General features: G+C 34.7%; 1 protein-coding gene across 4 annotated transcripts in view; it reads right to left on the bottom strand.

Annotated features, from left to right (window-relative positions):
* The window catches only part of LOC131669856 (TATA-binding protein-associated factor 172), a 271140-nt gene that overhangs the window by 185760 nt on the left and 61188 nt on the right, over positions 1-24192 (bottom strand). For all 4 annotated transcript variants that reach the window (XM_058945047.1, XM_058945055.1, XM_058945063.1 and 1 more), the window contains 3 exons: positions 16206-16507; positions 15807-16117; positions 15330-15725 (listed from right to left, as the gene is read on the bottom strand). In XM_058945047.1, the coding sequence (XP_058801030.1) occupies positions 15330-15725; positions 15807-16117; positions 16206-16507 (1009 nt within the window). The remainder of the gene's footprint in view (positions 1-15329; positions 15726-15806; positions 16118-16205; positions 16508-24192) is intronic.

The following is a 24192-nucleotide window of genomic DNA, read 5'->3' as shown; positions in this document are numbered from 1 at the left end:
CACTCTCGGTCTAGCTGAAGCTTGCAAACGAGCGCGTCGCAACATGACCGTTCAAATATATAACGAAACCATTAAACTATATCTAATTCAAGCCGGTCTTCTCCAAGGAAGTATTCTTGGCTCTTTACTGTACATAATTAATTTATTCACGTGATCTTCAAATCGTGAAAAATATTAATATCGCCACTTATGTAGATAACACAGCTAGCTTAACATTCCACTCAAATGTATCAGTGGTTTCTTATAATTTACAGAAATATCTAGACAAAGCACTACTCTAGTTTATAAAATAGAGTTTATAAAATGATAATGAATGAAACCAACTTAATTTAAGTAAGTTACTCATCAAAAAAAAAAAAAAATTTGTCTTGTAGTACACATAAAAAACCTACCAATACTACAATTCAAAATAGCGACCTCAAAATGACAACAAATTAATGAAAAAACTTCAAATGTAGTGTTTTTTTGAAATATTTTATTTATCGCTGAGAAAATTATTGCTTTTGACATAATTTCAATAAGTGATGTTAGTCTGAACTTATAATATTAAAGTTAGTAATTCAAAAAATGGCGGATTCAAGAAGGCGATCAAAAAATGACAAATTTGTAAACAAAAAATATAATTGCATTACTTTTCATTTATTCGTGAAGTTTGGTTTTGAATATTACTTTTTTTTTCAAAGAATCATTTATAGTCATAAACAAAATGGCGGAAGTAATATGTCGGCTGTCAAAGTATCATTTCAATAAAACATCAATTTTTATCAATTTTTTTCGAGTTTTTTAAGTATGATTGCACTTTTTTACAACTTTTTTACAACGCAAAGAGCGATTTCTAAGTGAATGTTCTTTTGCTCTGCTGTGAGCAATTTTGGGATGAATTTCGCACACACGCGTTTCATTCCTAAATTTTCGGTTACAATTTCTGAAATGATAGTTTTTGGCGGTTTTTGTCGTCGAAGGTCGGCCGGAACGAGAATCACTATCGACAGAAGTGCGACCATCCTTGAACCGTTTATACCACTCTTTTATTCGTGTTTTGCTCATACACTCGCTTCCGAAGGCCTTTTGCATCATTTCAATAGTTTCCGAACTCGTTTTTCCGAGTTGAAAGCAAAATTTGATGCAAATTTGTTGATCTTGTTTTTCAGTCATTTTTGACAATATCAAAATCCGACAAACGCGAAAAAGGCACTGTAAACAAAGACACGCTGCGCATGAACTATACGTCCAGCAGGTATCAGTAAGTAACCAATAGATTCGTGAGACTTTACTGTTGACGTTTCTGTCCGGTAGAGGTCGCTCGAACACTATGGCGCGAAGATATAAACGTAAGCCCGATACTTTCCGGACAGACCTCGTATATCATTATGGAAGACTATGTTATATATCATTATATATGCTCGCCAGGTATTTAGCTAAAGTAAGTAAATTTTTGAGGTTGATTAATTTTTTTTACTTGCTTTTGAAAGTGAATAATTTGATGCCTTCGTATCAATAAATTAAAGTAATTATTTATTCTCGCATTTTTTTTTCATAAATAATTTTTTTAAGTATTTTAATTGATCAATTTTACCATGTTTTATCTGATTATAATTTAATTTGTTGCCGTATTTTTAATTTTTGTTTCGTTGCTCTACAATATAAAAGTTTCATAAATAATTTTTTTAAGTATTTTAATTGATCAATTGTACCATGTTTTATCTGATTATAATTTAAATTGTTGCCGTATTTTTAATTTTTGTTTTGTTGTTCTACAATATAAAAGTTTCATCGAATACCTGACTCAGTGCAGTCGACTTTTGTACATGGATATTACTAATCTTAACGAAATATCGACGAAAAAATAAAAAAAAATTTCGTAATCGTCTTGTAGAGTAATATCCTGAACACTTGTGAAAATATTACTCAAAGACATATACGAACGCAGAGGAATACTTGTAGTAACAGAGAGAAAAAAAAGAAAACTTAAATATTTTTTATTTATTCTGACCTTTACACACTATAACGAGTGCGATTGCTACTCGTTATATCTCTCTCTACCATATCCTAATATACTCTTATAAATTAAGCTTATAAGAGAGAGAGAGAGAGAGAGAGAGAGAGAGAGACGGGTTCGATCAACGAACGCGCGGACCGCGAGGAAGGCGCTTTTTCTTGGCGCGAGAGATTCGGCTGTTAGATTTCGACGCGAACTTACGTGTCCGGCTAGCGATCCGATCCCCTTGGCCTAATTTACCGAAGCCTTTGTCGACGAGAGTAACGACGAGGGCCAAGGGAAAAGAATTCAGAGAGACGACGGATAGAGGAAGCGAGCGAGAGTGTTGTGTGACGGCCTCCTGCCACCGGCGCCTGCTTCATCGGGGCCTTTTCCTTCGTTGATCGAGCTCCTACTGCAAACCGACTTCTATGGGGCAGCGATCTGTAAGTACCGTCGCGCACCTTATCTCTCTCTCTCTCTCTCTCTCTCTCTCTCTCTCTCTCTCTCTCTCTCAGCTTAGCCGCACTTGTATATATTTCCTTATTATGTAATGTAACGTCCGTGTTATCGCCAATAAATACTGCGTCTATTGTTCATGAGCGTTCGTCTTAATTCGATATTCCGCCTATCCCGTTAACCCGTCGAATTTCGCATTTAGGCGTGCAGGTCTAGCGCCCCGACCTGGCATTGGAGCCACGACGCTCCAACAACACCTGATGGACGGGAGTCCCAGGTAAGAGACGAGCCGAGCCATTCAGCCTAACCGAGCCCAGATTCATTTCGTTTCCATTTACTATCACTAATTATTTATGTCAACGGGATAAATCCTCGTTGCAACACTTAAACTTTGAAACTATTGAGATGAATATGGGACTGCAGCAGAAATTAGTTGTACTTTGCTCACGCAGTCATTTTTAAGTCTCAGGAGTGATTAAGATATCCTTTCAGCTTTTAGAACTTGAAGAAGTGGAATGGGAAGCAATTTTGGCTTACTCATTGGTTTACTGTTATCTTTCTATATTTCTTATACGATTTTCTGGTCCTAATTGGTGCATGAACGTAGAGAAAATATATACGTGGGCCTGAGAATACGGGCCTTTATTCGAGAGATAACTGTGTGAAAAATTAAATAGAAATAGGTACATATACCTTTTTTTTCAGGAATATTGTTAATTTACAAAATGTGCAAAGCATTATATCAAAATCTAAAAGTATTTTTATAATTTCTGCTAAAACAATGCTTCCAATTATAAAACACGAGAGACGTTTGAGAAAGCCATAAATTTTATCTCTCATGTTACAATTTCTTCTATTTCGTAACTTTAAATTGTGACATAAATTTCTAATACATGTTAAATTTTAGATATATAGAAATGTGGAAAACGTTAGGATAGTCATGAACCAGGGTGTAGATAAGATTCCGTGGCTCTCTCATGTCGTATCTAAAACTAATCAAACAAAGCTTTTTCATTCTCCCGCGAAGGGGCGGTGTGAACGCGGTACATACGATAATGAGGCAATCAGCTCTATCGAGGAGCATCTGCTTTATTAGAAATGTTCACATACTATTATTTTCGGCTCGCAGCTCACAATTAATGTTTGACGCTTCTCTTCCGGCATAAGATTTGTTTTACTTTTTTTAATTCTATTGTGATATAATAACTATAAAATTAAAATTATTAAACTGCTATTTTTAAATGATTTTAAAAATAAAAAATTTTTAAATTATTAAAATTATTAAATTATTAAAATGCTTTTCCACTACGTTTATTTCTCTACTTCTTATTCGACACCGAATGGATTATCTTAACCCGTTAACGTCCACAGGACACATTTTTTAAGTTTGAGTTTGAATTGTTACCTCGCAATGAATTCGAACTCAAATAACTTAAAACTAACCGTACCCTATGTTTTCGAGGGTGCTCTTTCGAATGGTGATGATCAGAAGTCGAAAAAAAGATTTCTAACCTCTAAAAAATCAAAATTAAAAAAAAAAAACGTGATTTTGAAAAAAAAAATTTTTTTTTAAACTGATTTTCTGGAGCCTATACATTTTTGTATCGGTCTAAAACCGGTTAGAAAGGTGTCCTCGATATCTTAACTAAATGTTAGGATGATGACATTTATTTGAATAATTTTTCATCTAAGCAAAATGGCGGCCGAAATAAAAAAATTTTGTTCTAAACTTGATAAATTTTGTTCTCAGAAAGTATAGGCGTTAGCAAAAAATTTATAAGAATAAAAATATCTTAAAATCGGCTAAGAAATACTCTTAAATTTTTTCAAAACGTTTTGAAACAATTTTTGATTTTTGAAAAATTCAAAAAAATGAAATTTCAAAAAAGTTGAAAAAACATTTTGAAAAAATTCAAGAGCATTCCCTGATTAATTCTAAGATATTTTTGTTCTAATAAATTTTTAGTTAAACTGCTGTGACGTCGGGGTCACTCTCAGGTACGCTTGGAGCAAGCGTAAACTCAGGGTTGCTCTGATTTGGCTATCGTGTAACACACAAGCCGGGACGAGCAATATTGTTGCGTTGAGAAAACTGTATGCTAACGGGGAATGTAATAACCAAATGTTATTACGAACACACCAGACTCACGCTTAATGTGTTCTTAAGGGACTTTAATGGAAATTCACCAGACTCACGCTTAATGAATTTCCAAAAGAAAGGCGGATTACTTAAAGAAAGAAAAGGATAGCCAGGTTTAAGATTTTACTTACTTTTATTTTATCAATTTAGTTATTATTAATGTTGCGTTCTCTCTCTGCTCTTTGGCCTCTTTCTCTCTCTATATGCTCTGAATATACTTGGGTGATTTGATGCTTGCTCCGGGACTCGCTCACTGGTAAAAACTTCTTATTACGGACTTCCTGGTGCTCACTCCGCACTTACTCTATCTGAACTTGACTTCCTCTAACTTAACTGACTGAACTGAACTTAACTTGCTCTCCAGCCTTGTACAGAGCTTTTTATAAGCCGTGGGTGGTTGGGTGGAAATCCCTTTCCTCAGGCCCCTGAAGCGATAACGGCTAAATTTTGGGTTGGTGGGAAATTTTCTAATCATATCCAGAATTTCTTTATTGGTCTGTGGGCGTGAATTTTCAGAGAGAGAAAGGGCGGTCCCTTTTTAACTTGGGCCCTTTTCTCCAGAGATGGCTCTCGGAGTGCCACTTTTAAGAGCAAGAGTAACGCTTTAGCTTATAATTACTTATACATAATTGTACTAAACTTAATTAATCATGACGATACATAGTGACTATTATAAACATTCAGAAAAATATAAACCTTTTACGATTTATTATAAAATACATTATTGTTCTATTTATTGGTTATTCGGTGACAAAAAGATGCGCATTATAATAGCTTACAAAATTGATGAAAATCTATTTAATATTACGGATATTTTCTTAAAATCGGTGGGGAAAAAAAATAGATTGCATTTTTATGGTCCCCTTCCATTATCACCGTGATAACACTTTACGATGTATACGCGATGATCGTAGGCCCCTGTCAACACATACGTGTGGGACAAAGCAGGATAGAGCGTTGATTGTAAGCTTGAGTACGCAGGCTCGGGCCACTATCAAAGTTTATATTTCGAATGCGTTTTCATCGTGGGAAATCAGGAAGGTTCCCACTCCGTTCGTCATATTTAATAATTAAATATAAAAAAATCTAAGTTACGGCTAGCCGTCACACTGCATAGTTTTGAAGAAAAAATTACGTGAATTTGTAAAAAAGCACTTCTAATTTGTATAGTTGGATACAATTTAATCTTCATGCATTTCAAATCAGTTTTTTAAATTATTATTTTGATAATTAACTGTCAACGTATTGTCAGCTTCACATAATATTATACTACTTTCAGAAAATATATAAAAGAATCTTTGTATAAAATGTAAAAATATGTTATCTTTACACTAAGTAGTTTGATGATTACTATAGCTCTAAAAATTTTTTTTATTTCTTCATTGAGTTCGGAAACAATTTTTAGTTGTTTAGATAACTTAAATAATAATTTTTTATTGCATTATTACATATTCTTATAAGAAAATAGTAGAATTATTTTATTGTGAAGTCGGAAAAATGCCACCCAAAAAACGATCAAAAAATTCTGATCAACAATATGATATTGAAACCGAAGAAAATGACGAGAATTTTGATGTCATTATGATTCCCAGTTTAGACGATTCTCAAGATTCTGAGTCTCATTCAAATTCAGAAAATGAAAATGATCACATTGATGTATGCTCATTCCTTGAAAATCTTATACCTACTACTTTATAAAATCAAGTTCTTGATAGCTACTCGGAAAATCAAAAGAAGTTAGAACCAAACCATGTTTATGAGTGGTTGGATGGCGAAAAAGTTTATGGGGAAAAGTTAACAAGTGAAGTTTTTCTTTCAGAATCTGATCGTAAAAAGACCCTCGATTAATCTCTGACTGATTTGTTTGAATTATTTTTTTCTGATGAATTAAAGGCATTTATCGTAGAAGCAACAGTATGCAATGGTGGTGATCTTACTCTACAAGACTTGAACACATTTTTAGGAATTATTATTTTATCGATCTTTAATTCTAGAAAAAGTCAGAGAGATTACTGGTCAAATAATCCTTTTCTAGTCTGCGAATTAGTAAAATTAGCCATGAGTCGTCAAAAATTTGAAAAAATAAAATCAGAAATAAAGCTATCAAAAAATGAAGACAAAAATGCAAATGATAGAGCTTGACGTATACGTGTTCCTTTAGATATTTTTCGAAAAAACTGCCAACAATTTGCGATTTTTTCCACAGCTTTATCAATTGATGAATGTATGATCAAATTTTATGGTAGGACAGTCTTGAAGCAGTTTATGAAAGGTAAACCTGTACGTTTTGGTTTGAAACTGTGGGCTATTTGCAATAAAGAAGGATTTATTTTTGATTTTGATATATATTGTGGGAAAGGATCAAACCATCTCCCTTCGAAGCAGTTAGAGAATTTAAGAAATTGTGCTTTGGGTAGCCGCGTTGTTCTACAAATGCTCCAGAGGCTCCTAACAACTGTTTCACCAAGAAAGATCAGTCATTATCACATTTATTTCGATAACTTTTTCAGTTCACCAGATCTTTTCGTTCATCTACGAAAAATTGGTCTTCGAGCTACAGGTACTGTGAGAGCAAATAGAGTAGGCGGAGTCACTATTGATCTTAATAATAAATCAAAGAGAGTGAAACGTCGGGCCATTTATTATCAATAAATTATTTTTTTTTTCCTCATGTACTTTTGCGTAGCTTAAATTTTAACTCCGTAAACGAGCAAAGGAGAGCATTCAGCTGAAGCAGCTGGAGGACACGTGAAAATAGCTGTTCCTTTGTCGCGCGCTTTCCGAATTTTACCTCGAACGATCGTAAAGTTTTTTTTGAGTAGGTTTAGATATAGAGTAAAGGAGCCGCGGAATTCCGCCTGCATCCTGTTATTCGATTTCACCCAAAAGTTTTCCACTTTTAGAAGCTAAAACTTTTGCTATATAAAAAAAAATCTTAATAATTAATTTTACACAAATGAATCGAGAAAATAACAGCATGATAGGAAAATTTTGCAGCTTCTTGAAACCTCCCACACACTTTTTGATTAGAAACATAGTTGCCGCACAATCATTGAAAATAACTCAAAGTTTTGAAATTATAAATTAGAAAATGAGGTAAATAGTCGAAAACAGTTACTTGAATGAATTTTAGCAAATCAGTTATACAGTCCACAATTAAATAATACCCCTTTTTCGTTCCATATTATTTAAACAACAAAGTGAGTTAATTAATTAAGTTACTAATTATAAACATGTAGGATCAAAGATTTTCGCGTAAAATATGTTAAATAATAAGAAACTTGCGTTATTTTTAAGAATTAATTGTAATAATTTTACGTAATAAATAAATTAATAATTATAAGAAAAACTGTAATAAAAATGGTACTTGGAGAGTCATCTAGCGAGATAAGGCCCAAACTCTTGAACGCGCGCCCCCAATTCTCACCACGCCCCTGAACCAATTAGGGCCCGAAATCCGAAAGAGAAAAGGAGTGAAAATCTCGGTCAGCCAATTAGAATTCACTGGCATTTCCACTCTTCCCAAATTTTGAGAGATTGAAAGAGGGATTTTCCTCCCAACCACCCCCAGGGTTTAAAAGGGCGTGCGCAAGCGGAAATCGCTCTCTCGCTCCTCGCAAGCTTCTAAGTTCACCTCGTTCGACCAAGTGCCAGGTCCAGATTCATCTCTCCAAGTACCAGTACATTGAATAAAAAGAAAAGTAAGTTGAAACTAAAATTTTTTATCACTATCTCTCCTTTTCCTCTTCTTGTTAGAGTAGCCAATCGAAACTCGTGAGAAATAGGTCTTCGAAAAGTATTTCAGCAGGAATTGGGATACTTTTCTATAAGACAGTCGCGCCGTTAAACAAAATTTAAATTCTTTTTATGTGATAATTCCGGCAAGGTTTGGGATTTTCACATCCAAGCCCCGATTCCATTGGACCCTGGTGTTTGATGGAAGGCTTGTAATCAAGTTTTATTTTTCACTCTTTTTATGCGAAACGCGAAGTAGAAAAGCTCTAATTCTCCAATTGCTCGTCACGGTTTAAGCGTACGCACGCAAACCAAATAGAGCGCCTGAGATTACGTCCGCCTCAGACGTACCTGAGATAGTGACCCGGACGTCACAAGAGGAACATATTTTGTGAAACATGACAAAAATAGTGGTGTCAACTACATATCAGTCATAGACTCTAAAATTGTCTCATTGCTCTCGACGGCTGCTGGCATTACTCCATTGTCTTCAGCAAAACGATATTCTAAAGATGAACATGGTAAAGTTGAAATACCTTGTCCTTATGCTTTCAATTTGTACAACAATTTTATGGGTGGAGTAGACCAACATGATTATTACTGTAGCAGTCTGTTGCCGTGTATTAGGTCGAAAAAGTGGACTTGGGTAGTTTTAATGAGAATTATTCAAGGATCAATTACAAATGCCGCCGTACTCAAGAATTTGATGTGTGGTAAAAAAGTTGTAACCATAAAAGATATTGCACTAGCTGTATCATCAAAATACTTGAATGAAACCAATAATCGACAATCTCACACACACGAAAAAGTCATGGCAAAAAAGAAATGTTTCAACTTCACAAAATGTTCTAAAAGAACACAACAATTTTGCGTTGATTGCCAAAAATATTTTTGTTCTACATGTTTCCTTGATTTTCATAAATAATTTTATAAGTTTCAATTAAATCTAGTTATCAGATTTTATCCAAAACATTTAAGTATAAAAAAAATTTGAATAAGGCGAGAAACAAAAAAAAAAAATAAAAAAAAAAGTAAAAAAACAAGGCAAAAAACAAAAAAAAAGAAAATGTCTCTTTCTATTGTCGACCTCCCCGTGGTAAGAGATGGACAACGGTGATGTACCATCGCCGGCTAACAGGCATAACAATTAGAGAATCGAAAATCCTGTTGGTTCGGCCTTTTTATTTATTTGTTGCTCATTATTTTGAATATACAAATAAGTTTTTTTACAATTTCACACATTTTTTCTTCAAAACTATACGGTTTAACTAAAAATTTATTAGAACAAAAATATCTTAGAATTAATCAGGGAATGCTCTTGAATTTTTTAAAAATGTTTTTTCAACTTTTTTGAAAGTTCATTTTTTTGAATTTTTCAAAAATCAAAAATTGTTTCAAAACGTTTTGAAAAAATTTAAGAGTATTTCTTAGCCGATTTCAAGATATTTTTATTCTTATAAATTTTTTGCTAACACCTATACTTTCTGAGAAAAAAATTTATCAAGTTTAGAACAAAATTTTTTTATTTCGGCCGCCATTTTGCTTAGATGAAAAATTATTCAAATAAATGTCATCATCCTAACATTTAGTTCAGATATCGAGGACACCTTTCTAACCGGTTTTAGACCGATACAAAAATGTATAGGCTCCAGAAAATCAGTTTAAAAAAAAATTTTTTTTTTCAAAATCACGTTTTTTTTTTTAATTTTGATTTTTTAGAGGTTAGAAATCTTTTTTTCGACTTCTGATCATCACCATTCGAAAGAGCACCCTCGAAAACATAGGGTACGGTTAGTTTTAAGTTATTTGAGTTCGAATTCATTGCGAGGTAACAATTCAAACTCAAACTTAAAAAATGTGTCCTGTGGACGTTAACGGGTTAATCCGTAATATAGGCTCGTCTCTTTTATTTAACTCTCAGCTTCATACTAGCGGAAATCAATTCACTGAAATCTTCGTTACAAAATCTAAAAACATTTCCTGCATATTTTTAATTTATCTAAATTTTTTTTGGAATTGCAAATATGAACCGATAAAATGGTGCGAATTACAAATTTGTTTAAGCAGTCACTAAAACTTAAATTTCGTGTTGAAAATTTTTGGAATGACACCATTTCAACGTGCCATACGAACAGTAGAATTCTCTTTTTCGCGTTGACGAAGACTAGCATTTTTGAGCTCCTGCTGACAAAAACTAACTTTTACCTTTTCGCCAACGTAAGCTAACACTTTCAAATCGCAAATATGTTTAAAAAGTTGTCATTGATAATAAATTTATGAATATTCATTGAACAAGTGTAGAAATAAAGAAAACGAAATTAATAAAGCAATAAATAAATATGAAGAATAAATATGTTGAAGCAAATTATTGTTAGCCAACGAATTCCTCCCTGGAATGGCTACGCCGGTACTCTTCCCTACCAATCCGCTGTTGCTGCACTTAATGCTGCTGTTCACTTGCTGCTGCTGTCATTGTCTACTTGCGATCACTCGCGCGCGTATCAAAAAAACCAGAAAACAACTTTTGATCAACAAAACGGCAAGAACTCAGTAGAAAAACTATTTGGCGGTACTCTCACGAACAACAGTTGAGGCTTAACTGAAAAATTGAACTCTCGCGCGCCCCCTCTCTCGTAAACCTTCGCTCCAGCATCGCGAGTCCTACCGAATCGTGAACGTATCGATTGATCGAATCGACTACCGTTGCAGTTCTTAATTTGAAAATACGAATATTATAATATTATAAAAAAAATCGAGTACAAATGTACAGTAAAATCAGAAAAAATGTAAGAAAATTATATTGAAATTAAAATTTTCTATTAATTTTCGAACAAAAAGTACTAATTTTCATCTATAATCAATCGACAATTAATTTAAAACAGTATTTACACAAAAAAATTTGTTTTCAAACTCGCTGATTAAAAGTGTTAGGTTTTGTCACCGATTGCTCAAAAGTACTAGTTTTTGCCAACAAGGGTCTAAAAGTATTATTTTTTCATCCACCACTATTTAAAAATGCTACTTTTTGTATAAAATTATAAAAGTGTTATGAAATTGTAAAAGATCTAATTCTAGTATGGCACGTTGATTTCGTAGAACTTAAATGGATTTATAATTTTAAATGTAATCATAACTCGTAGTAGTACTGTGAATAAACAAAAATTAACTGAAGAAGTTCGAGATTTTGTACCAATGTCTGATGTAAATAGAATAGGGGCTGTCATTGATTACAATTCTGATCAATTTGTGTTCAATCTAAAACTATATGCAACGTTCATTATCATTGAAAAAAAGTTCTAAAGTTGAATGTATAGCAAAATCTCCCAACTCAGTGACGCACAGTTATACAATCTAACCGATTGTTTTGGCTAAAAGTGTATTAAAAAGACAGTTTTTGATTGTTTTGAACGAAAATGAAGGAAAATTTGAATCTATATATCGATTTATATAGAGAAACCGGGTGTTAAGATATAAAAAATTTTTTTTTTTGCGGGTCTACTTATGCCGGGCCTATGAATGTTTTAATACTTACAAGTATTTTATATCCGCGAACATCAAATTTTAAAAGACTTATTATTACAAAGGACTAAAACATAATTTTTTGTTTTTTTTTTTTTCATAAAAAGTAGTAATATAATTTTCTGTGAGTAGACGAATCACTTAGAGGAATCTTCAAATAATATAGGGTGATTCACGTTAAAAATCCAATCTTCAAGAAAAAAATCCATGAATTTTTTTCTATGAAGGGTAAGCGCTAATTATTATTAATTAAATTAAAGTAGTTTTTCGAAGTCTTGGACCGATTTAGTTGAAAATTTATTTGCGCACTTTTTGTACTTATTAATCTTCATTTTTAATTATTTCTTTCAAGTCGTAATCAATAAATATATATGAATACTGAAAGATTGAATTTTACATATTGTAACATACACTTAACCGAACTCGGTATCACAAATATAGGATTAAGAGAGCAACGACCCGCCGTAGTTCGTAGATTCATAATTAGCTTAGGGAAAAATGTAAATAACAATCGCACGCAAAGATATATAAGTATATATAAGAGCGGACGAGCTTGGTGGGGTACTCTTACTTTGGCCATCCCAGCGAATTGACGAGACAATCTCCGCTAAAGTGCGATTGAACTTCGACTTTAAACAAGAAGAATCACGTTTAAATAATCATAAAACTTCCTATCCCATTGGGCCAAAGTGGAGGCAGTTAGAATATTGTGCTCCGATGCATTACTCTAACCGGTAATATATACTGCAACGGTAGTCGATTCAATTAATCGATCCGTTCGCGATTCTGCTTCTCACGCGTTAGTTCGAACTATTAAGAGAGAGAGGGGGCGCGCGATTTTTTGAATAAGCAGTTACGCCTCAGCTGTTTACGTGTTGATACCGCCGATTTTGTTTTACACCTGGTTTCGCCGAGTGATTATAAGTTTTACTGGGACAATTACGTGCGTGTATTCAACGACGGTATTGCAGCAGCAAACAGCGGTACGGAAGCAGCAGATTGCAGCGGATAAAGGTAGATCTAGGCAGCACAGCTGATAATTTCGAGGGCAGCGGGAGTTGATTCAGTATCTTCAACAATTACGGCTGATCACCGTAATTGCACCGCGGGGTAGGTGTACCTCCCTTCATTATCGCGTGACAAAATACTAAATGTATTTTGTCAATCATAATAGCGATTTTTTTTTGTATTCGCGCCGAGCGGTAGTTCGCGGTAAAATTTGAATTTTCCCTCTCTCACTCTCTCTCTCTCTCTCTCCGAACATTATTCATTGTAAAATTCTATTCGCGTGCGTTAGTCTTTCGGCCCAACAAAGACTGTAGTGATTTTTTTTTAATTAAAGTCAGTTGGATTTATTCGTTGATTAAGTCATTTAATTTTCCTATTAGCTTAAGTAATTGTAAAAGGCTTAGGTTTTAATCCGATTACATCTAGGGGATTAAGCGGATTAGGCGTAAAGTCGCTCACACTTAAAATTCATCGAGTGTCACAAGGCACGTGACTTAAGGTGAATTTAACTCCGTTCAATAGAAGACAAATAAGCAAAATCATCTGACGTAAGATGAATATACGAGGTGTGTTCAAAAAGTAAGGTGACTTTGTATTTTTAAGAAAAAATATTTATTTATTTATCAATATTTATGTTGTCCCCTTCAAAATAATTCCCCTCAGATACAATACACTTATGCCAACAGTTTTTCCAATCCTCAAAGCACTTCTCATAAGCACTTATCGGTATAGCCTTGAGCTCTTCCAGGGATGCAGTCTTTATCTCTTCAATCGTTGCAAATCTCCGTCCTTTCATAGGTCTCTTTAGTTTTGAGAACAAGAAAAAGTCACATGGGGCCAAATCCGGTGAATATGGTGGCTGAGGCATGATTGTGGTGTTGTTTTTGGCCAAAAAATCTCTCACAAGCAAAGATGAGTGAGCAGGGGCATTATCGTGATGCAAAAGTCATGAATTGTTTTTCCACAATTCTGGGCGTTTTCTTCGTATTGCTTCTCGCAAACGGCGCATAACTTCAAGATAATACTGTTTATTGACCATACATCCATATGGTAAGAACTCCTGATGCACCACGCCATGGTAATCGAAGAAAACCGTGAGCAAAACTTTGACATTTGATCGAACTTGGTGTGCTTTTTTCGGTCTTGGCTCATCTGGGCTCTTCCATTGGGACGATTGGACTTTGGTTTCGATATCATAACCATATACCCATGATTCGTCACCAGTTATGATCCTTTTGAGTAAATCTGGGTCGTCGTTGACGTCATTCAACAGTTCTTGAGCGATGCTCTTGCGACGGTTCTTTTGGTCAAAATTTAGCAATTTCGGAACAAAGTTCGCTGACACACGTCTCATGCCCAAAACGTTAGAAAAAATTTCATGGCACGAGCCAAGCGATATACCAACATCCTTAGCAACTTCTCTGATAGTGATTCGACGATTTTCCAGAACAATTTTCTTCACTGCTTGAACGTTTTCATCAGTTGTTGACGTGCTTGGGCGTCCAGAGCGAGGCTCGTCATTGGCATCTTCCCGGTTATCTTGGAAGAGTTTGTACCACTTGTAAACATTTTTTTTACTCAGAACAGTTTCACCGTATGCCACCGTCAACATTTCAAGTGTTTCGGAGCACTTTATTTTCTTTTTTACACAAAATTTGATGCAAATCCTTTGATCCATATTTTTCGATAGCAAGAAATCGCCGAGCACGAAACACTTATAACCTTTACGCCTCTCACAACCAAACAAAAAATGCTATACACTTGAAACTTGGTACAGATGTTCGGGAAGAGGGTACCAACATAACAAAACAAAAAAATCGATAATCGAAAGTACGTTGCCCGTGAAATTTGAAAAGTCACCTTACTTTTTGAACACACCTCGCACGTACAATCATACGTGTTTAACGGAACGGCGGTTTGCTCTGCATCGTGGGAGTTTGTTCTTAAATAAATTTCTCATTTTTTTAGATAACCAGCTCCGTTACAGTACGAACACAATAATAAAAAACACAAAAATTTCCTTAAATCTAGTTATTTTGAAATTCCCGACGCAAACGACAATGCTGTTCTTTTGCTTGATGGAAATCCATTTAACTGTCCTGATACATTATATTGAATCCGCGAGAACTTCGGGTCTCAAACAACCCTGACTTACCAATAATAAGTTACAATATACGTAATATAAAATATATTATGGTCATGTCATACTTCTATCGATTGTAATGTATTAATAGTAAACCTAATGAGAGTAAGAAATTGAAAATTTGAATTGAATAAAATTTTGTATGAAGACCAAGGTTTGTCACCAAGGTTACTTATAATAATAATAATTATTATTATTATTACTATTATTACTTTTATTACTAAGAAATAATAATTATTATTATTATTTTTATTACTATTATTATTATTATTAATATAAAATAAGATAATTTTGCAATTCATAGAAAATAGAGAAATTTGACTTTAATAAAAACAAATTAAACGAACTTGAAATGGGTGACACAGCAACGAAGTTTTTCTCGTTCTAAAGGAATACCAGCATATTGAATTACTGAAAGATCTTGGGCATGAAAAAATTTTTCAGCTTCGTAGACCCAATGACCTGTAAGCGTTGGTGGACATATAACAAGACTAGACGGTGCCTGTCTGTTCCGATTATGGTCTAACGCTAAGATACACAGCGTTTGCAAAGTCTTTCCTAAACCCATATCATCACAAAGAACTCCGTGAAGTTGATAACGGTTTAAAAAATTGAGCCAATTTAAACCTTGCTGTTGGTAACAACGTAGTTCCACGTTCACTGGAATAGTCAGTTTGGTATCCGGTATACAATGAGGGTTAAGTAGTTGTTCAAGGAAACGTCTTTCCTGTGCTCTTTCCTGGCTGTTAAGGTACAATAATTTCTTAATACCTATGAAATAGTGAAGCAAGAATAGAATATTACTTCAATAAAAATTTTCTTACGCCAAAAAAGATATATCGATGGCACCAGGGTCTAAGGGTAGCAACTGTACAAGAGTAGCGAACGTGGCGCTACATAATAATCTAACTGCTTGATTTTGATCACTCATTCGACCGAGTAGAGGAACCATGAAAAGCACTGCATATGGTACAATGCGAACACCAAGGGTATCGACCAAACATGCTAGAGCTTCTCCAGCACCTTGACGTCGAGTATCAACTTCGTTAGGTCCTGTTACAGTACTGATTTTATTCATCTCCGCGCTGTTTGTTTCAAGAAGAGATGTAATTTTTGGCACTACAATTTTCATTGTCTGAAATTTAAAGGTGGAAATAATATAAACAAGTGATTTAGAAAATATATATTGTAATATTAAATACTGTGAAACATCACATTTTTACCTCTTTTGTTTTCAGTGAAGCTAATATAGCAATACATCGTGATGCCATGTGCCTGACTGATTTATATGAATTGGTTAATATTAAACACATGTTATCAAGGCATCCCATTATTGGTGATAAAAGAGACGATTCCAAACTTGGTAGCATAACTTCTAATACTTGCAGGCTATATATCAAGTTGTTAGCTTCGTCCGAGCAAAACGTTTTAAGATTTATCATGCTGTCATTTCGAAGGTAATCAGGTAATATCAAATTCCATAGATGAGGAAGTTTTTTTGGCAATTCATGGCCCATTAAAGATGCTGTCAAAAGAAAAAAATTGTTGTTATCATACATATATCATAATTTTACTTATAATATTTACCAACAACTGTGACTGAAATTCGTTATTGAATTACCTAATTTTATATTTATTAAATTAATAGGCATTTATAGCTTAACTTGTAAGGCTATCATATTACAATAAGACATTTAATCAGAAAAACCTAAGAGTATCGTGTAGTATTTAATCCAAGGTGATGAATATCAACACAGGTTGATTAATGTATCTGTAAGCCACAGAATTCTTTTCTTGGACAATAAAAATACTAACAATACCAATAATCATTAAAAGTATATAGTTATTCTGTATTTGCAAAATCTCATTTAAAAATTTAAGTTAATTCATTTACGAAAAATTTTTAATGTTATTCAAAGGCAAATGAATAAATTCATAAGGTACGTTTAATTGAGAAAAAATATTGTTTGCGTTTAGACAAAAAGTGATTTAGTTAATTAATTATACTAGAAATCTGATAACATTTTAGAACGTTACATAAAAATAATGAAGAATACAAACATAATATTGAAAAGAAATAAAATATTAACATTGCCATTAAAACATAAAATATGATTTGGTAGACATTAGACTGATTTTAAAAACGTCAAAAATGTCAAGGAGTTTCATAGCGTGAGTTTCGAAATTATATGATTATACCCTAAAATGATCTAGAAATATAGCGAAAAGAAAAATGAAAACATGTAGATAGATGCTTTTAAATTCAAAATTGTAACAACATAATTATGCAGTTCATAAAAAATAAAAAAAATGTGACGTTAGTAAGAACAAAGAAAAAAGAGCTTGAAATGGATATAGTAGCATCAAATAATTAATAAATAAAATCATCTCGGTCATATTGAAAACAAACGAAAGAATACGAACCAACCAACAAGAAAAATTAGTTTAATTTTTTAATAAAAGAAAATGACCCTGTTCGTCTCTCTCGCTCTCTCTCTCTCGGTGAGTAGCGGCAAACTAGTTTTTGAGGCGATCTTTTGTTAATATTTCCTTATTCTTGCCACTTTCTCGAGCGGCATAATTTTGCAGTCGAGTTAGTCCAGCTGGCCTCTGCGCTTCCTGCTAAAAATTCTTGGATTTTTTTAGTCAATTTTTTGGCCAGTAGATGAGTTATTCGCTCGTCTAGTTATAACATAACCTTCACCGAATCACCAACTTTAACGAGTTTTCAAGCTACACATCTCTGCCAACGACGACAACGCTAACAACAACACAGCCTCCACACCAGGACCACTACACTCAACACATTTACACACTGCACACCTTACTGATTGCATCACATCTAAACTTTTGCTGCTATATATATTATATATTATAATCCACTCAGAGAGACTTCTCACTGCCGGTGTTATTTGTTGATGCACTACTTCTCATCACTTTAATTGTCTTGCGTTTTAGTTATCGCGACGGCTATCCTATTTTATTTTTATTTTTATTTTACTTTATCTTGTTTTTTGTTCAACCAGCGCTCACTAAAAAACGACTTAATGAATCGAACTTTGTACGATATCTAGTTAATAGTATTGCTTGCCAAAAACATTATAATTTAAGCGTGACAAGCGCCATCTCTTGGATTTTGTAAAGACTTATTGACCCCCTCTCGTACCTAGCTAAAAATCTGTCTGTCCTGCTTGATAGTGTCATTATCTGGCGCTCGAGTCGCCATCTACCATCGGCATTTGAATACAAAGCTCCTCGAACTGAGACCTGGAACCATTCATTTGTTATCTTTGCACAGAGGATACTCAATTCATTGAGCGTGACCCTGTTCTCCACTGATCGGATCTTTGATTTCAAGGATTGGACACATGACCTGTTTTTAAATTACCAGGCTAGAGCATGGATTAAGAGGGCGACTCGCGAAAACCTAATGCCAGTGCCGGCATTTTCCGATTACACTCGTATTCCAAACAAGGTCAATTTAGTCGCGTTCTACCAAAATTATCCAACCTCCCACAAATACTCCACTATCGACCTTATTATTTGGTTCATTAAATAGCTAATTAAACTTAGCTGTTTTTAACCAAATGCACGTCGCTTCCCTTTTACATCTCCTCCTTCCAGTCCTTTTTTATAAAATAGATGCCTTTGCGTTTTTATTATTTATTATTATTTTTGTTTTTTATTATATTTAATTGTTTTTATTATTTTTTATAACTTTCATTATTTTTATCGTCTTTCTTATTCTTATTACTTTTATTATTTTTATTATTTTTCATCTTTTATTATTGTTATTATTGTTGTTTTATCTGTTATTTTCATTATATTTTTATTTATATATACTTTAACTTTTTATATGTTACATATTTTATTCTATTTTCATATTTATATACATTTCTGAGTCACCTTACTATTATTGCCATTGTAAATTCGCTGCTCACCGTACATACAATTCACGCATTTATGTAAACTTATCTTCTTTAAATAGTCAAATGCATTAATATTTATTTTTGCATCTTTTTTTCTGTCATTTTATAAATTTTGTTATGTTTGATTTGTACATTTCTAAACTGCCAGATGGGGTTCTACCTCATTGGCGCAATAAACGAACTAATCTAATCTAATCTAATCTAATCTAATCTCTCTTTCTCTCTCTCTCTTCATTTATCATGCCTACATATCGACAACATGTACTTCTTTTTCGTTCTTCGTTAAACAATTTTTTTACGGTATTACTAACTTTCCGAAATCAAAATTTATTGCAGATAGTAATCATCATTGAGATTTCTAGGCTTTGCATTAAAAAATATATATTTTTCGCAATTAGGACATCCGGTCGAGAGCTCAGACGGGATAGACGTGTACGGTGCAGGAGAGCAATATAGATAGTGATATTAGGATAAAAAGAGAGAATAAACAATTGAAAAGTGGACTAGTAGGTCGAGTGTAAGGGTAGGATGCGAAGGAGTGATAAAGAAGTGAAAGATAAGGGCGAGTGAGAAGAAAATGAGTGAAAGGATGAAGAGCGACAAAAGTGCGGTTATGGCGGCCACGAGCAGGCAGGAAGAGACGAAGAGCGAAGAGCAAGAGTGGACAAAGAAAGAGCGGGGCAGACCAAAGAAAGTAGGAAATAAGAAGAAGGAAAATAGTGGAGAAAAGGATATAAGAAAGTTTATGCAAAAGGAAGAAGATAACAAGGAAATAGGGTTCGCAAAAAGTGTCAAATTAGTGCATTCGCCGCCGAGAAAGTCAGATGAAATATCATGCGGTAAAGGCGGGAAAAATCACAGTGAAATAATCGAGCAGATAGAAGAAATAGAGGACGACGACGACGAGATAACAAAGTAAATCGAACAAGATGAATTGAGGAAGGAGAAGGATGATGAGGAAAAGCGAGAAGAGAACCCAGAGAAAGATAAAGGTAAGAAAATACGGAAGGAACAGGATGTAAAAGACGCACAGGAGCTGAATGGTAAAGAAGGCGAGGCCGATAAGGAAGAAAAGGAAGCAAGGAGAGCAGAAGACCGAGGGACATACATAAACACAGACAAGAGCACAGACACAAGCGAAAATGAGAGAAAGAGAGTAGGAGAGATATTGGAGAAATTACAGGTTAGAATGGAGGAGATGGAAAAGCAAAGAATTGATGCGCAAGCAGTAGAAAAGGCGAAAGAAGCGATAAGAAAGTAGTACAGAAGTTGGACAGAAAAATGGTAGAATTGATAAAACAAATAGGAGAAAAGGAGAGTAAACAAAAAGAGAGGGTAGAGGAGGAAATAGGAAAAATGGTTGGATGTGGCAAGTGTAGGAGGCAGGAAGGAGAGCAGGCAAACGAAAGAGCAGAAGACAAGAGCAGCGAAAGACAAGAATAGGAAGCGGTACAACGAGCAGACGAAGATCAACAAGCGAACGTGGACAAGAACGGCGAGGAGGGAGAGAAAGAGCTGGAAATGAATAAGCCAAACCCGATGAAAAATTCAGAATACGAGTTTGAGATGAAAGAGAGGAGAGATAGGAAGAATAATGTGTTTATCAGAGGAGTGAGGACGTCGGGAAGAAGATGAAAGGAAGAAGCAGAAGAAATAATAATGGGAATGACAAGAAGACAGTTCAGAATAAGAAGGATGCGGCCAATGAGAGGAGGACTACTTTTGACATTTGAAAATTTTAGAGAAAAATTGGAGTTTATAGAACAAGAGGAGATTTTTGAAAAAATAGGAATAAGTTCAGAGGAATATAGAACATGCAGAGAAATAGAAGTGCAAAACTGGATTGGGATGGTAGCAGAACAAGAAAGGAAAAAACAAAAACAAGTGCAAGTGGGCTATCTAAAAATAAGAATCAAAGGAAAAATGAACTTATGGGACAAAAGAAAAGGAAGTCTCGTAGAGGCAAAAAAGAGAATATTTTTTCAGGGCAGAAGACAAGAAGAGGAGCAGCGGAGAGGGATACCACGACGGGCAACCACGGAACATTTCTACGACAGGTTTCGGAACGAGTGAGGAAGCAACAATCGAGGAAGAGGAAAGCGGCAGTTTGGAGACCCAGGACAAATCGACAGAGGGGACAATGAGAGAAACAACGACGAGCGGAGTGATCGGCGAACATCGAGGGGTAGGTTATAAGTGCGTATCGTGGAATGTAGCGGTGATTAAAAATATATTAAAATGCAAAGATTTATTTTGAGAAGTTTGACATTATTTTACTACAGGAGGCGTGGGTAGAAAAAAATAAAGAAATAAATTTAATTAAAAAATTGAACAAAAAATATAGGTGGGAAATGAAGACGGCGATCAAAGTGAAAACAAGGGGGAGAGCTAGTGGACGGCTACGGTAGGGATTAGGAGAGAGATAGGTAAAAACGCGAAGATAGAAGAATGGGAACACGGAATAATAATAAGGATTATCGGGATGGGGAAAGAAAAAATTGATGTTACAACGATATACAATAACGCCAAAATGAGCAGAATGATCAGCAAACTGAAAGAAGTAATAGGGGTGAGTTTAGTTGAAGGGAAGAAATTTATTATAGCAGGAGATTTCAATGTAAGGGTGGGAGCGAACAGATAACAAGGGCAGTAAGAGGAATTCGGAGGACAAAAAAATGATGCGGGAGGAATTAAAATTAATAGAAAGTCTGAAATATTGTAACGCGGAAATAAAAAATGGATGTAGCAAAGGAAACGAAAAGGGGAGAATTACTTTTATTGGGGATGCGGGCTCATTGGTCCTCGATTTGGTAATAGAAGGACACTGAGAAATAAGTATGGTTGAATCAACAACAGACGCTCTGTTAAAATGGAGCAACAAAGACTCCTTCGTTGTTTCAAGACACCCGATATATCAGTTTTACAGACGCCCTTCTGTTGAATTGATACATGTACTCTGTTCATTTGATAGAACCTCCGTTGAGTCGATATCATGCATAGCTTGCTTTAACGTAAGGTTATTGGTTCATTCATTTAAAACTTTTTTTGTATCAACCTAACGAACTAAATTCTCTATAAAATTTTTTTTTCTAATCTGAATAAAATGTTATATTTGAAATGGGAGAGAGGGAGAGGTAGAGGGGGAAGAGAGATCAGATCAGACTATTATAAACTCCACATACACACAGAATACAAATTTAAACATGTAGAAGACTACAGATTATTTCGCACGCAATTCCTAACGCATACATATATAAACGCTCGCAACGATCAGGAGAGTTACTCGCCAACTCTCCATTTTTCTTGTATAGTGGGGGTCTTAAGGCTTCTTATATACTAATGGAAAGAATTTCTATGCACTCGCAGAAAAGATAGTAAATTAAGATTAGTCACCTAGTGTCGCTTTATGTTACCAACTTTTTTGCTCTAAAATTCTCGCTACGCTTGCTGCCTCGGCTCTCATACTATCCCGCGCTGAAAACATTCTCTCCTCCGGTGTAATATGGCACCCGTTACGCTACTAACGCATAAATAACTAATATGAGTGTGTATGAGATATATAAGTAAGAATAATCAAGAAAGAGAGACAGACAGATAGACGCCGACAGCGGTACAATTATTATTTTTTTGAAACTTCAGTTGATTAAATAAAATATTTAGTTGATTCAATAAAAATTAAGTTAAATCAATATCAATGCTATTGAAACAAAAACTTTTGCAGTTGTTTCAACTTTCGAGAAGTATTCGTTTTAACCACCTAAGGTCTTTAGCCATAACATCAAGTTTTCTGTTGATTCAACAAGGTTCTGATATTCTAACATATGTGACGTTAACACAACATAATTGATGTCGAAACAACAGACTCTGCTGTTGGCTTATTTTATCATAGTGAATTCTACCAATTCAACAGACGAGTCTGTAAAATCATCATTCGCGCAATTGAGCCGATAGAGGGCCAGTCAAGTGAACAGCGGATTAGTTGAATGAACAGCTGATACGTTGAACCAACCAATATTTTTTCTCAGTGGAGGAATTGGGCTGACAAAGATAGTGACGGGGATAGAAATTGTAACACGGATAAAATCTGACCACCTACCAGTAATTTTCGAGCTGGGGAAAAATGAAAAAAGGGAGGAGGAAGGGGAAGGAGAGGTTAGAGAAAGACTTATATGGAAGAAAGAAAAGGCAGAGGAATATGAGGTTGCAATGGGGAAAAAATGGAGGATAGAAGAAATGAGGAGCAAATCACTGCAGGAGAAATGGAATAATTTGGCAATGAAAATAAAAGTAACAGCTGATGAATTGAAAATGAAATGTAGCGGAAGGGGGGGGGGGTCGAGTAGAAACAATGATAGAGAAATAAGGATACAAAAAAGAGAGTATGGGAAGAGTTGAAGAGAGAATTATGGAAAAGAGGGAAAAGCAAATTAAAAGAGATGATAGCGAGAAAAATAAGAAAGGAAAACGAAAAAAAGGTCGAAGTCATGGCATCGAGCAGAGACATGGGAAAATTTTGAAGGATAGTAAACAAAGAAAGGCCGAGGAAAAACAGAAAGGGGGAAACAATTAAAAAAGAGGAATGGCCCGAACACTTTAAGAGATTACTGGGAGCAACAGGGGAAGGGAGAAGGAACCCAAACAAGGAGGGAAGCATGAACGGGGGGGAAAGCGAAAATGAGAGAGGAAGCGCGAACCAGGGAGAAGGGAATGAGGGATTAGAAGAGGAGGAGGAGGAGGACAGGTTAAATAGGAGGATAAGTGAGAAAGAATTTAGAGATGCCTTGAAACAAATGAAAAACGGAAAAGCAGCGGGTCAGGACGGACTCCCTATTGAATTCATAAAGGGACTACCGGATAGCTGGATAAAAACAATAGTAGAAATTTTCAATGAATTATGGGACAGGAGCGAGATTATAGAGGAATAGGAAATAACAAGAATTTACCCAATAATCAAAAGGGGCGAGGAGGAGGAAGCTAGAAATTATAGGGGAGTATCACTACTAGACGTGAACTATAAGCTAATGGCGAAAATAATGGCCGGAAGAATCAGTGATTGAGCAGAGAGGAATAAGGTATTTAGGGAAAGTCAAGCAGGATTTAGAGGAAAAAGAGGGACGAGGGAGCACATTCTTGTATTGAACTCGATTGTAGGCAATAAACTAAAAAGGAAAGGAGGGAAAGTATATTTAGGATTCATTGATTTCAAAAACGCGTTTGATAGAATAGATAGGGATAAAATGTTGAAAAAACTAAAAAACAAGGGAATAAGGGGAAAAATGCT

The sequence above is a fragment of the Phymastichus coffea genome, unplaced genomic scaffold, assembly GCF_024137745.1.
Source record: "Phymastichus coffea isolate CEN01 unplaced genomic scaffold, Cenicafe_Pcof_1.1 PCOF00008, whole genome shotgun sequence".
NCBI classification, from domain to species: Eukaryota; Metazoa; Arthropoda; class Insecta; order Hymenoptera; family Eulophidae; genus Phymastichus; species Phymastichus coffea.
The sequence above is the reverse complement of the archived record's forward strand: the minus strand, read 5'-3'. Positions and strand labels throughout refer to the sequence as shown.